This window comes from Catharus ustulatus, chromosome 2 (assembly GCF_009819885.2).
Source record: "Catharus ustulatus isolate bCatUst1 chromosome 2, bCatUst1.pri.v2, whole genome shotgun sequence".
NCBI lineage: Eukaryota > Metazoa > Chordata > Aves > Passeriformes > Turdidae > Catharus > Catharus ustulatus.
In genome coordinates, this window is record NC_046222.1 from 96,988,291 (window position 1) to 97,003,520 (window position 15,230).

A 15,230-nucleotide genomic window follows, 5' to 3' on the forward strand; every position below is an offset into this window, starting at 1 on the left:
TTTCTGACTGTATGCTGATCTGTTCTTTCTTGCTTTTTGCAGCAAACAGGATGCAAAGGAAATTGTACACATATATTTATGATTAATCATTAGGAGTCACTTAGCAATAGCAATATGCTTGCTATTTTTGCTCTTTCCCCTTCTCATCCCATGGGTTTTTGTAAAAACAGAATGATTCCTCTGAAAGAATTGATATTATTAATTGTCAAGGCTAAGTACTGGCAAAAGCAGAGGCAATTATCTTTGGGGGTTTTTAGGCAATTGCACTTAAAAATTAATTTGATCATTTTTAGCTACTATCTGTAGCTTTCTTTTCTAAGGTCATATGCATTCAAATGCCATTAAAAATGTAAACAACTTTTGAAGAGGTTAGTCTCAAGTTTTTACCGAACAGTAAATTTCAGCATTTACAATAAATAACCATTGATGAGCTTCCATCAGTGGCTGTCAGTCACTTGTAGCTCACTGCTCTGTTCTGTGCAGAAAGCACTGTAGATGTTTTCCATATTAATAGTTTTAAAGTATCTACATTCCCTTTGGTCTCTGCTGCTGAAGCTGATGGGTGTGAGTAGGTGCAGGCAATCTTCTGCTGGATCTGTTCAGGCTCCTGCCTGCCTCTGCACATTGACTCCAGGCTGGAAGGCATGTGGATGTGCCCCAAAATTTCGAACAAAAAGACTTCCTTACAGATGAAACAGGAGGCATAAGCACCTTGTTAGGTCCCATTGAGCTTTGAGGGTAGGCTATGCACAGCAAGGCTTGTAGGTGAGTGTAAAAATAAATCAATAAAAATCCCCCCATCGGCAACATGGTAGGGCTGTCTCCCTTTCTTTATGAGATACAGCATTTGGGAGTTGTGCAAGGTCACAAATCTCCTTCACCTGCCATCAAAAGCACATGTGTAGTAGCTGTTTCCATCCATACATCAGCTCTGAAAACCTGCTCTTCCTAGGAAGAAGGAATCAAAATGATGGTCAGGGACTGTCTGGGAGACCAGCGACCTGTTGAGCCTTCAGATGCTTTTTAGGGTACTGAAAGCAGGTTAAGGTGAAAATAAAAGATCTGTCTGCACCTGGAAGCTTACTTAAATTTGATTTCTCCTGGTAATGTTTCTTTATAGCATCACCAATGTTAACATTTATATGGCTGCTTTCTGTGAGAGTTGTTTAACTTGCTCACCCTGCCAGTGTCAGCAGGTAAAGCAGTAATTTTTCCATACATTGATTATAAAAGGGATTACCTATTAAACCAGGCAAAACTTTAAAAGAAGTGCTAAGACAAAAAAAATTGTGCTTCTCTTTAATAACTCTGCTAGAATAGTGGAGAGCTGGGTGCTACAAATACTCATGTGAATCAGGTGTTTGGGAGCTCTGAACTAAGAAACACGTCAGCTTGCCTGCCAGCTGCTCTAATTGAAGAAGGGATTTGTCCATGTAAATGTAACACTGAATTGGTACTGTTAATTAGAGTAACTTACAGCCAGCAAAAATATGGTTCATGGTTAGATTTAAATATTGGGATACCTAGAATTTGCACTGCACCTTAGTTTGAGGTATCCACATGACTAGAGGCTTTACTATTCATTTGTGCTGTACTTTTCATTGCTCTAGGGGTTAAAATAACTCCTGAAGAGCACACCCTTTTTTGCTTGCCTTCTCTCTCACCCCTTGTGTCCTACATTGCATAGCAACTAAGCGATTTTGTTTGACTTGCTCACCCGGACTATCACCTCTCATGACTCCAAATGACCGGAGATTGCTGCTTGTGTAACATCAACCAGGGCAGTAACTGCTTTTCCTCCTAAATCTATGATATGAGTAAACATCTAAGCTTCAATTAAGATTTTAATTATAGCAATTAGGATTTTCACTGCTCTTACTTGCAGAATTAGCTGACTAAAGGTAAATTGTACATTTATTTTCTTTTGCTATTGTTTTTGTGTGTCCTGATAATACCTAATCAGAGGTGTTCTCTAAAAAAAATGTACTGTGATGGCCTATTATTCTTCATTATAATTAAACTGTCCTTTGAATGCAGTCTGTCACACAGAAATGAATTTACATACAGAAGAGAAAAACTAAATTATGCCAATGTTACCACTTAATAAAAGTTACTGACTTGCAGGTATCTGAAAGAAAAATTTAAATATTGGATTGTAAGTTTGGATTTCCTTTCTTTATAGTTTTTATTTCATTTTCCTGAGGTGTCTGAGGTGCTCTAGGAAGCCTGAAGCTAACTGACACAGTGTCCTCGAGAGCACCACGAGCCTTTTACATGATGCTCTCCAGGCATGGGAACAGCTTGCCAAATATGCTGCTTCTGAGGATGGCCAAAGGCTGATGCCTGCGGAGGGAGGTAGAAGGAAAGAGTGAGCCTTTTACGGGATTGCCCTTGGTAGTAACCCCAGCTTGCCACCAGCTGTGGCTCAGGGACTTCCTGCAAAGTCTCTGACACTCAGATTTTTTTCCTTCAGTTAACTCCTCTGGTCTTGCCTTGCAACCCCGGCAGTCTCAGGGGATTTATTAAGTCACTCAGTGGCTCTCTGATGGCATAGTATACATAGTTGTGTGGGGTTTTTTTCCTTGCTTGATTTGTCATAGCAGCTTTAGGCTGCCATTGTTCAGTTTTCATCTTTGTATCTTCCAGCTTTGTAGAAATTCTCATTTCAGATAGTTGCTGGTAGAATTCTGAAATGATGACTTCATATATAATGTTCTGTGAGCAGTGTTTGTTGATGGCACTGCTCAATTTTGCCAGCAGATTTTAAGTCATTCTGTGATATTTATAGATGAACCTTTCTGATCTTTTGAAGCCTTTTGTCCAGCAAAAGAAATTTGGTTTCTGACTTTGTGACATATTTCCTTGTAGCTCTTCTGCTGTTTCTGGCTACCCTAATGGCCATAATAGAACTCGAAAAAAAATGGATTAAAAAATTTTTACTATTAGCCTCAAAGGAAGTAACATACTGGCAGATGCAGATAGCAATACCTGGCAGCATTTCTTAACTTGTGCTTTTTTAAATTAAAGATTCAAAACATTCAAGGAATGAGTGGGCAAAGGTAGAGCAAATGTGAAATGATGTTTGTCTTTCCTAGCGTATGAAATCCATGCATGCCACACTCTTCGTAGATCATAAAGTTCTTGATCCCGAGGTGAGTCTGCCTTTTGAACTCTGTTTCTATGCAACGATTGGACTCCCACTTAGAGTCATGCCTCAAAACTGCCCTGGCTGGTCCCCTTGTTCCAGTACAGGAAGTTTGCATTGAAAGTTATTTGTCCTGCACAATATTTGGCTTTTCAGTTTTTGTTTTGTACATTTCCTCTCACTGACTTCAGAAACTGAAGTGAAGCATACCCTATATTTCTGATACATTGCAAAGCTGGTCCTAATGTATATCCTTTTTTAAAGGACATTGTAGCAGTGCAGCTTCAGAATGGGATAACTCCATGAGCTACCAAATTGCAAGTTTTTAATTTGGCCTGAAATGTGCAAGTAATTGTGTAGTTTTAAACTCAAATGCTTTCTAAAATGCTTTCTGAAGCTACTCCTCGTTTTACACCAGGGTGTGTAGCAAAGCACAAGGAGGCTTGGCAGGAACCTCGGTGATTGAAGACACAAACCCCTGTCATCTTCCCTTTCCTTTGCTTCTGTTCTGTCAAGCAAAAAATCCCACTGTTCTTTTGGATGATCCCAGCAGTATATTCTTGTGAGGGGTAACTTCTATACCTTCTTCCCTCATAAGTGTTACAATAGATACTGTAACTGTCCACTACTGCCTTACTCATTGAGGATTAGTCAGGTGATGGGACAGAAACCATACATTAAAAAAAAAAACAAAAAACAAAAACAACAAAAAAGAGGGCAAAAAGGTGTAAAAAAACCTTGCCAAACCTTCTGCTAGAAAAATGCATGGAAGTTGTACTTTGCACAAACTGCTGCTGAAATTTGGTCATGTTTACTTGACAGGTGTGCTACTAGCATTGAATAGCTAATAAATATAAAGTACAAGGTGAAGACCTTTAGTTTGCTTTACTCTAAATGTTACAACTGTCATAATGAAGTCAAAATGCTGTTTTGTGTTAGCGTTATTTGTTGACGCATTACTCATTCTTGAGTCTTAGGAATGTAAACTGCTTCTGGTTGTTCTCTTGGCAATTTAATATTAGGTCTGTTATTTCATGCTGCAGTATTAACTGCAGATGGCTTAGCTGTCTGCCATCCTCTGCAGGTTTTAAAGCCTGGTGATGCTGTAGTGAATGTAGGAAGAGAAAAATGTGAAAACAAAACCTGGAGTGAGTAATAGTTACAATTTGATATATTTGTGAGATAAGAGGAACAGCTGAGATGTTTTCTCTAACACATTGTATACTTCTGCTCAAAATTAATTAATTCAGGCAGTGAAAAACTTTGCACTTTGTCATATAGAAGCTCAAACTAATGAAGGTGAGAAGAGATTATGTTGCCAAAAGTGTAGATTAACAGTAATAAAGTAATAGTAAAAGATGTGTGTGACATGCAAGATGCTAAAGCTGAAGGTCTGTCCTCAGCATGGTGTCTCCAGTGGAGATGTGACTATAATAAGGATGTGGCTGTGGGCTGGGAAGCCTGGTGTTGCAGTTCTCTCTGCCCTACAAGGAGCTGTATGGATGTACTGGAAATCTCTCCTGATTGCTGGGGTGTTATGTTGAGTCATAGTAATAATTATAGCTACTGGATGAACTGCTCAGGTCATGGTGTTCAGCTTGTCAAAACATTGGTTCCACATAGCACAGGCAGATGACTCAGGCAGAATCAAAGGCTGGCATTTGCCGTTATGCTGAGGATTCAGTGGAGGATTTTTGGTGGATGTCGGTGACAGATAACACAAACTGTTGGTGCTAGGAAACCATTACCCTAAAGAGAAATATGTTACTGTATCATTTTTAGAATCATAGAATCATTTAGGTTGTAACAACCTCTTAAGGTTATCAAGTCCAACCAATAACCCAGCACTGCCAGGTCCACCTCTAAACTATGTCTTCAGTTGCCACATCTAGGTATCTTTTAAATAGTTTCATGTGATGTTGACTCCACCACTTCCCTGAGCAGCCTGTTGCAATGCTTGATACCCCTTTGCATGGAAAAAAAAAAAAAGTCCAATCTATACCTCCCTTGATGTGACTTGAGGTTGTTTCTCCTTGTCCTGTCACTTTTTTGGAGGTTGATGGACCTGGTCTTCTCTCTTAGGGTTTGGGAGATGGTTCTTTTCACAGTGAGTGTCTCAGGGACATTCAGTGTGCAACCCCTAGTATTGAGTGGCTGACCTTTTTTATTATTCTTGAATTGGAAATGAGGCTGTAAATGTTATATGAAATAAGGCTGTAAATGTTATATGAAGTGCATCAGTGCAAATGCATCCTTAAAATGTATAGAGTTGGAGGAATTTGGATACAGAATTTGGATACCATAATGAAGTAGGCATGTAGTCGACTACACAGGAGGCAAATTTCAGAAATAATCTATAGTATGCTATGTCTCATGGAACACAAAATTATTGGAGTTCATGAGCTTCTCATATATGATACTGTGTTTGTTTTTTTTTTCCCTGTCTGCACAGGATTTAAAAACACAGTAGCAGGGGAGGAAGAGATGAATGTTTTTTAAAGAGTATCAAATATCTGTACACAGAAGTCATTACTTGGTTTACATGGAGTGTGGCTTCATTTGGTAATACTTGTAACCATCAGGAAGGAAACACAAACTTTGCTGAAATATTACTTATAACAGGAAAATGCTGTAGTTGCGTATTTCTCTCCCTTTCTACAAATTCTGTCAGAGGCTGATATTTCACTGTGCCTGAATTACTGATAAACTTAGTGTGGGAAGCTGCTGCTTACCTGTCTATTCCAGTTATATTTACTTCCTTATGGAGAGATGGAATGTGAAGTTTCTCTGTTTGCAGAGACCAAAGCATTTTTTGGACATGTTTATACTAGAATAAATTTATACTGAAGGATATGAAACAACTAGAATTGCCTTTTTGTTTGCCCTGTTTAAACTCCCACCACATAAGCTTAATTATGAGGTGAAGACTAAAGAATGAAACTTTCAGGAGCACTCAGAATTCACCTGATTTTTACTGCAGTGATTTCAGGATGGTTTTCCATCATTTTTAATAGAAAGAGTAGTTAGAACAGTGCTGAGCACATGTGAAAATCCTACCTGTAATGTGCATTTGAATTATATAAAAGATTCATACCTTCTTTCAAACTGCCTTAGGAGACCAGCTTAACACAGAAAGTATTTTATTGCTTAAGAGATAAACAACTGCAGCAACCAGAACCCAAGAGTGTTTTGAATTTCAATTAAAAACCCCCAAAAGGTCAACTTACGCTTTTAAATATTGGTGCAGAAATCAGAGCAGGGCACTGCAAGCCCACGCATCTTTTGCAGCCAAACTTCTGCTCTAGATTGTTCTGTATTTTGCATGAGAGTGTCAGTTAATACATCATTGAAATGAAACCACACGTGCCTATGGGGGAGGCACTGTGCTCACTCATCCCCCCGCCTGTCCCCATGAGCCATTCGGGCTCCGGACCGTGCCGACGGGGCAGTGGTCATGTCTCGGTGGCACAAACAGGTTGCCAAGCAGCAGCTGCCTTTGCCAAGCACCTTGTTTGGAGCCGTGACTGCTCCGCACACGGCTATTTGTGGCACGGAGTGAAATGCTCAGCGGGCTTGGCTGGCCACCGAGCCGTCTCTGTAAGAGTCCCTGCGTGTCCCTGGCAGCCGCCGGCATGGGCAGCCGGGTTGGAAAGCTGGCCAGAGACAGCAGCGTGGAGTGAGGCGGCAGTCGTCCTTCAGCAGGGATTAGGCAATGCGCCTATTTTTGCTATTGTTTACCAAAGCCCTTCTGGTAACCACAGTGGAACGCTTCTCCCTCCCTCTTCTACCATTTCCTTCAGCACCTTCCCCACCATCAGTTTTGGCTTCTGATAAGATCCTCAGTGTGCCAAGAGAAGGCTTTTTCTTTCATATCTACCTTTTCTAGTTGAACACTCAACTCCCTTTTCTCTCTCTCTAACACTGCATCTTTAACAACAGGCTGGTAAGTTTTGTCCCATATCCCAGGGAATGCCCTTGGGAAGCTGCTGCTGCTGCAAAACAACCTCTTACATGCTTCTCACTCCCTATGGGGACAGCTTCACCTCAGAGTAACCTAGAATTCCCTAATGAAAATGCAGTGTATTTTTAACAATGTATTTCAGATCTTGGCAGCATGCCTCCTGTAAAATGCCAGGAAAGAGAAAGATGGCCAGCTGCTCTGGATATGTGGATTACCGGACCTTCATAGTAGAAACTGTATTTTGCTTCAGTAGCACAAACACCATTTTTAAACTCCTGTCAAGCTCCTTTCTTGCTTAATGAAAAAAATTGAGAGTCATTCTTCCAGCAGCAGTGGTAATATGACGGGAGAGCTGGGCAGCTTCTACTTATTGCACATATGAAGTACTATTACTTTGAACGACTTCTTGACAAAAACTAGGAAGATAAATCCAGGCTTTTTGAATGGACATCTTGCATTACTAACTTGCTGTACTACTTGCTTTGCTACAGCCATGTAGAAGATTGCACAGTAGCAAGCAAATGTTTTCTTGTTGACCAAAGAGGACATGAGGCAGCAGAAGTGGCTTCCAGCCACATTGGTCACCTGTGGATTTCAGGTTACTGCAAGAATTGTAGTAGTACACCAGGAAAAAGACTCTACAGGACACTTTTGATTTGCAGCAGCATCTCCCCAGGAGAATTGTCTGTGATCTGGGACAAAATATAGGAAAAGAGTTGGGAAATTGTTGAGAAAATAGTGATAAGAGGAAGAGATAGGCTGACTTGCTGCTTCTTATCTTAGTGGCTTCATGAACCTGCACTAATTCTGGATGAATCAGCATTTTTAGTACACTGCAGTCAGTCTTACTGAAGTTTTTTATACCCACAGAAGCTCAGCACTGACCTGTGCAGAAAGTGTTGGGAAGCAAGATGAAGAACTGGCATCACTATACCTGCGTGTCTGTTAGCAGACACTGCTCATTTTCATCACTCATGCTCCAGAGAATTTAGGAACCTTTTGTTCCAAGACTGCAGCAGTGCTCTGGCAAGATCTTTGTGGCCTAAGGCTACAACCTGAGCATTGCTTCATCTGGAGCTTGCCCCATGCCAGATAAAAATAGGGCTTGAGCCTGGCTCATGCCAGGCTATGTCTGTGGTGAGGGTGCAGCCTCCTTTAGCCTGTTAGAGCTTGTGACTCCTGGTAGCTCTGGCATAGGGTGAATAATCACACCTACAGACAGGCAAATAAGCAGGGTCATGCTGCCTGGGTCTCACCTACGCCAGGAAATAGCTTGCCTAAGGGGTTGCTCCTTGTTGAGGGGAAGTGAAGGAAAAGCACTGACCAAACCCATTCCACAAATTTGTCAGCAGAAGCAGCAGTGTAGGACTGTGTTGGCTGAGCTGCAGGAAGGTGGCTGCATGCAGGCTCAGGCCTGCATGGAGAGTGGTGTGTGGGCTGCTGTACGCTTGCTGAGCAAGCTGTCTTAGCTGGTGCTGAGAGATATGGTCAAAAACCATCACCATCCAGACCCTCTGTAGGAAGGTCCTAGGAAAGGTGCAGGTATATTAAGAAATTGTAGCCTTGACTGGACCTTCTGTCATATCCTGTGACAGTACAAGAGGAAATGGCCTCAAGTTGTGCCAGGGGAGGTTTAGATTGGAGACCAGGACAAATTTCTTTCATGGCAATGTCAAACACTGGAACAGAGTGCCCAGGGAAGTGTTAGAGTTACCAGGAGGTACTTAAAAGATGTGTAGATGTGGCTCTTGGGGACATGATTCAGTGGCAAATGTAGCAATATTATTTAATGGTTGGACTTGGTGATCTTGAGGTCTTTTCCAACCTACATGATTCTATGATTCTCTGATCCTCTAGTTGTAGTTTCTCTATTTGCTCCTGTTATACTCATCTCCTTGTCATTCTCTGCTTCCTCATGCCCATTCACAGACTAGCATTCTTCAGCTACCAGTGTGCTGTGTGTCATGAGCACAAAGTGCATGCAGTTCTGCAGTTCAACTGATTGCTAGTAAGGCTGAGACACTTCAACACAAAAGTTAGTTACTCAGGAGGGCTTCCCAAAAGCCTCCTTTTCTGCAGTTAGAAAGTGCAGGAAGCTGAGTATCCCACATCTGCACAACACTGTGCTTCAAATAGGGAAAGCTTGAAGAAGTGTAATTATTAACTGCAAATCTTACTTCAATTAGTGTTCATACATTGGATAGTTGTTCTAAATGCAGCACATCACTGGAAATAAAGTTTTGTTTTTCCTCCTTCTTATATTGTCCATTATGGCATGCCTGTCAGTTTTGTTAATGGCCTGAGGAAAACAATAGAAATCAAACTATCTGCCTGTACCTACTCCTCATCTGAAGTACTGACAAGAGGAAAAGCACCTGTAGATAAATTCAACACATATGACTTAGAAGACAGAAGTCGAGCACTAAATGCCATTTTTACAATGTAATTAATGTACTACAGCATTAAAGCAATATTTACCTGGAGACAGGAATCTTCTCTTCCTGCTTTCTTTCCACTGCTGGTTTGTCCATGATAAAATATTGTTAGACTCTGCCTCCACACCCCTCAGCAGAAAGAAGCAGCAGGAAAGTTTGGTGATGAATTTATTTGCTCACATAGGTTACTCACACCACAGCTCTCCTGGGCAGCTTCTGTCGGCAGCCAGCAGAAAAGACCCTTTCCAGCATCCGAGTTTACATGAGGGCCTGGCAGGGGAGTGTTCTTCTCTGTGCACAGCCAGCCTCACTAAATCTCAGCGTGACAGGCTCACAGCTCCACCACTGAACTTTTAACTTGAAGCTCTAGCAGGGCGCTGAGTAGCTCCAGCTACATGACACGGAGCTGTGAAAGTAAATCACTTCGCTGGGAACAAGGGGAAGTCCAGCACATTGTTTTGCAGACTTTGCCTACAGCTTCTCTGCAGTATAAGCATAGAATATATACACCCAGGAAAGCAATCAGAGCAAGATGGATTTCCAGCGCAGAGCTCAGCCGTACCCCATCCCAGAGGATGAAGAGGTTGTGTACAAGGTCGCTCCTGATGCTCACAACTCTGCAGGAAATGAAGACGAGAAACCAGTGTCAAAATTGCAACGTAGGCACAGTGAAATAAAACTCTACAAAGAGTTTTGTGACTTTTATGCAAGATTGTAAGTTCATTCTGTTCAGCTTTGGGGTGTAACTGCAGTGACGTTACTGGTGTATTGTACATAATGTGTTTTATTATCTGAGATCTGAGGCTCAGGCTGTGCAAGCTGTTCTCTCATCCAACCTTTGCCACTGTTCTGCTTGAAACATTGCCAGTTGTAACTGTCAACTAAAATTTGAATTGTTACTTTAAATTTCATCATTAATTGTGTCAGAAATTTTTATCAGCAGTAAAAATAGTGTTGGAATTTGTAAAATAGTCGCTGCCTTCAGGTTGTTTGCCGGTTATTCTGGGCAAATGGATAAACTGCTTCATTAATGCAGAAGTCTTACATACTTCCCTGGTTTTACATATATGATGTGTTTCAAAGTGAAGCACTTTTTTCTGAAGAGGGATACTGTTTTTATTTTGAACTTTGTTTCATGTTCTTGCTTGGATTATACTTTATGTACAGCAGTGTTTAACATCCTTAATTCTCAAGCAGTGATGATGTAAGATCCCAGTTTCTCTTGTGGTTATTCTTAATTTAGATTGATAAGGAGGATGGGGAAACTGACTGAGGTTTTGCCCCACAGAAAGCATACACAGTCCATGAAGACCATTGGTGAGCTTTATAGTTGATCACAGTTTATGTGCATAATCACTGCAGTTTGTCCATAGGTCTCTTTTTAATATATGGGTTAGGCCATCCTGCATCTGACCTTCATGTGAAATTTGCCCACTCATTTCACTGTGAGGGCAGTGGATATTTGTATTTCAGCTAACATTTTCCTTATCTGCAAAGATCAAGAGAGAGATTAAAAAAAGTGCCAGCTAATAATAACATGTCAGATGTGACCTTGTGTAGGGCTCTTCTGTGAGACAGTGGAAGAAATAGATAAAACACATTCCATTTGAACCACGTGCTAGGTGTTTGCTTGCTCCCTTGGATGGTGTGCAAGGAGAGAATTCAATTCCTGTTGAAGATGGTGGGAGCCCAGAGGTTTTATCCCCTTAAAGACATAAGAAGGAAGGCTGGGCATCTTGCAAATGATTGCAGGCTCTGCACTTACAGGCACATCATGATAGCTCTGTCAAAATGCGTACATGCATGCGCATGTGTTTCGAATGATGTTGTCTGATAACCTTCCAGATACAATTTGAGTCAGTGGTTTTGCCAGCTGACATCAGATTGTAATGAAACTAGACCAGTGCCCTATGTTTGTTCTCTGCTACCACATGGTATTAGGGCAGAGGGGTGATCCTGAAAGGCAGAGCTTTGAGAGTCTAGATATGAGTGACAAAATGTTTGCAAAGGAAAAATCAAAAGAGCCTTTTTCTGGCCTTAATTAACTGAAAAACAGCTGTGCTGTCTTCTGCAGATGTGGACAGCTACAGCACTGCCATTTTTTGGTCCTACCCTTTGAGAAGCAAGCAAAGTTGCTGCTTCAGTATTTCTTTGCATCCCTGGCATGGGTTTTCCAGCTTGTATTGGCTGTGTGTGGGTCACGGTGGGGCAGCCAGAGCATTTGCACCCTCCCCCTTGGCCCTGGAGTGGGCTGTGATGGCCCATGATGAGCTGAGCTCCCTGAGATAAACCCTAACAAACCAATCAAAAATCCCATGACTTCAAACTCAATTTGTAAAATGGCTTCAAGCAATGCAGAGCTCGTATAAAGGATAATTATTTAACTACTATGTTTTTCATTCATATCTGCCAGACTATATCCTGGCTATTATATAGATATAGATATAGATATAGATATAGATATAGATATAGATATAGATATAGATATAGATATTAGAATTAGGGATTGGTTTACAATAAATCATTTATGTTTTCCTGTGTGATGCCAGTCCTCCATCATTAATATTTGCCCTTGTTTTCAATAATTTTAATGTATTTCATAATTTTATAGTACTTTGAATTGCCTTTTTCATAATAAAAAGCCTATAAATGTGTCTGTAGGGACAAGGTTTCTGTTTGGGGTTTTTAATTAATTAGAGTGCATCGCAGGGATTTTGTTTCAAAAAGATTAAGGAGCAGGGAGAAGTGATAGTTTTATTTCTGAGGAGGTGCTGCAAGCCATGAAGTTCTTTGAGAAACTTGTGTTGAGCAGCTTAGCATTTGGTTGATGCAGTTTGGGCTAGTATATTGGGGGGGGGGGAAAGACCCACAAGTGCTATTGTCTATTTAGGTTAATTTTCTATTTTTTTTTCTTTTTTTGAATGACAGCAACATGGCGAACGCGCTTGCAAACGCCATCTGCGAGCGCTGCAGGGGGGGCTTTGCTCCTGCCGAGAAAATTGTCAACAGCAATGGTGAGCTGTACCACGAGCAGTGCTTCGTCTGCGCCCAGTGCTTCCAGCAGTTCCCCGAAGGGCTCTTCTACGAGGTGAGCGGGACAGAGGACCCCTCCTGTTCCCATACCCCCTCTTGAACCTTCATTCCCATAGCAGAAGTAACTACGGGCAGGTGGATAGCCTAGAAAGTCCCATGGGAAGATCTGGGCTCTGAAAGAGTATGCCCAGTAAAGGGAGAAAAAAAAACAGGAGCATTTCTGTGCTAATTTGGCACAGATATCAATGTATATAATGTTCCTGAAATGTGGACTGTGATGTTATCAGCACTGAGAGAAAAACTGCTGGACATGTTTTCTCAGTGCAAATTTTTTTCCTGAAATTTGTGAATGTGATGTATCATACCAGAAACACAGAGAAATATACTGCTTAGGGAAGAAAGTCATATAGAGGGAAATCCCGGCATCCCAGTGGTCCATAGGAAGTTTATTGCTGAGTTCAGTGAGTCCAGCTTGGCAGTGGAAAAGATCCATCTGTATGTGAGCACACTGTGATCTAAACCAGACAGGGCCAGTGTAATATCAACTCTTAAGTTTAACAGTCTAGAGCATTTGAAATTATCAGTTCTTAACACACTTTCAGGGGTTAAAACCTGATCCTGTTCATATTTCTCAGCTCTGGCTTGATTTGCCTTAGCTTGGGAGGGTATTTCGGTATAGGTTTTGTTTTCTTTTACATTCCCCTATCATGGGAATTCAGAATGTGGCTCAGCACAAAGTGACTTCAGTGAAAGCTCTAGATTGGTTCATAAAATATGAAGTGATTGGTATAGGGAATAATAGATAGTATGAGACAGGGAATTACTGTCAGAGAGATAAGGCCCTGCTCGAGTAGCTTACAGTTCATTTTAGGGTAGCAGTTACAAGATTTGTGTCATATGATGATCTGAAAAGGAAAATGAACAGAGTGTAAAAGGAACAATTCTGTGCTCTCACATACAGGTGTCATCCTTTGGCAAGAGCACAATAGTTTATCTTCCATAGAAGCATTTCTGATTTTACAGATCCATGTTATCTGGTGATGAGGAGAGGCTGAGGGAGGAGTGTGGATTGCAAAAGAGACTGGCTAAGGGGATTCCTGGAGATTTGCTTCTTCTCACCTTGTTTGAGGATCAAAAGCTCTAGGGATAGTGTTACACAAATTGTAGTAAATCAGCCTCTAATGTTCCGTAAGACATCAAAAGGTGAGCTGCAAGGCAGAATTAATTAACAGAAACAAAAGAACACCCCCAGATACTTAACAAGTTGCATTACAATTGTTAATATATACCGAGCTGACTCTGTAAAGAGTCCATCCTGGCATGTTAAGACCTGAGACAAATGTAAAGTGATATGAACATTTCAAAACTAAAATAACTATATTTGTAATTATGTTAATAAAGTTGTCTTAAACCAATAAAATGTATTTTCTCTAAATAATGAATACTTTATTCATTCGTTTTCTGACTCAAAAAACAATGAGACATTCCAGGGACCTCTTTCAGAAAGCTGAATGGTCCTTAAAAGATAAAAGTTTGGGAAATTGTGCTCTAGGCAGCCTATATCTTCTAGAGGAGACTGCAGTAGAAAGAAAGTAGTACTTTTGGACCTAGTTCAGGAATGTTACAATCTCTCTTGCTCATGGGTGGCCATACCTGAATCTCAGAGGCAGTATCCTAATGGTTCTTCAATACACTGTATGTAGGCATTTTGCTTCCTACTGCTACCTTGTTAACATTCATATTCAGGATGATTGATCTTTGAGCACTCTCTTACTGAAACATGCTGCTCTCAAAGACAGTAAGTCAGAAGTGTGTGACAGTAGATTGTCCCAGGAATGAAAATAACACTGTGCTAAAGATATTTTGGGTAATATTCCTAGGGTTTTTTTTTCAAGCTGGGTAGCCTGAGAAATGTTACATAGAAAGTGGAAATTTTCAGTTAGAATAGACACTTCTTGCCACAATTATTACAGAGCTAAAATTATGTTGTCTAGGCTGAGGGAGCTGAGCCTCTTCAGACTCAAGAAGAGATGACTGAGAGGGGACCTCATCAATGTATATAATTATCTGAAGGGAGGGAGGAGGATTATCTGTCAGAGGAGGGAGCCAGGCTCTGCTTGGTGGTGCCAAGCAATAGGACAAGAGGCGATGGGCAGAAACTGATGCACAGGAAGTTCCCCCTGGAAATGGGGAAGAGCTTCTTTTCAGGTTGTCCAAAGAAGTTGTGAAGCCTCCCTCACTGGAGATACTCAAGAATCGTCTGGATGCAATTCTGTGCAATGTGTTCTAGGATGACCTTGCTTGAGCAGGGAGGTTGGACCAGATGACCCCTCCTCCAACACTGTGATTCTGTGAGAGGAAAGAAAGCCCTGAGCAGGTAGAAGATGGGCTTAGGTTTGTGAGTGCTCAGGAGTGGCTGACAGTGCTCAGATGCTTGAGATAATCTGTATCACTGTCAAGAAAAACAGTGACTGGAGAAGATGGGCAGAACAGACATCTTCCTCAGACTGGCTTAATGCAGTGTTTGAGAAGATGGATGTGTTTGGAGTTGTGGCCAAGGTAATGTGTTTTTCTGAGTAGGTTCCCGTGGGTAAATGCAGGCATTGTTGATTGCCCAGCATGAACTTGTGTTTATTCTGTGCCTGGTTTAGCTAAG

General features: G+C 41.2%; 1 protein-coding gene across 6 annotated transcripts in view; it reads left to right on the forward strand.

Annotated features, from left to right (window-relative positions):
- The window catches only part of LIMS1 (LIM zinc finger domain containing 1), a 67,266-nt gene that overhangs the window by 38,382 nt on the left and 13,654 nt on the right, over positions 1-15,230 (forward strand). For 4 of the 6 annotated variants that reach the window (XM_033052579.2, XM_033052581.2, XM_033052580.2 and 1 more), the window contains exon 2: positions 12,470-12,629. In XM_033052579.2, coding sequence (XP_032908470.1) covers positions 12,470-12,629 — 160 coding nt within the window. Of the gene's footprint in view, positions 1-9,990; positions 10,256-12,469; positions 12,630-15,230 lie in introns of those variants that run through there. The other 2 variants (XM_042779029.1, XM_033052583.2) reach the window with 2 other exon arrangements.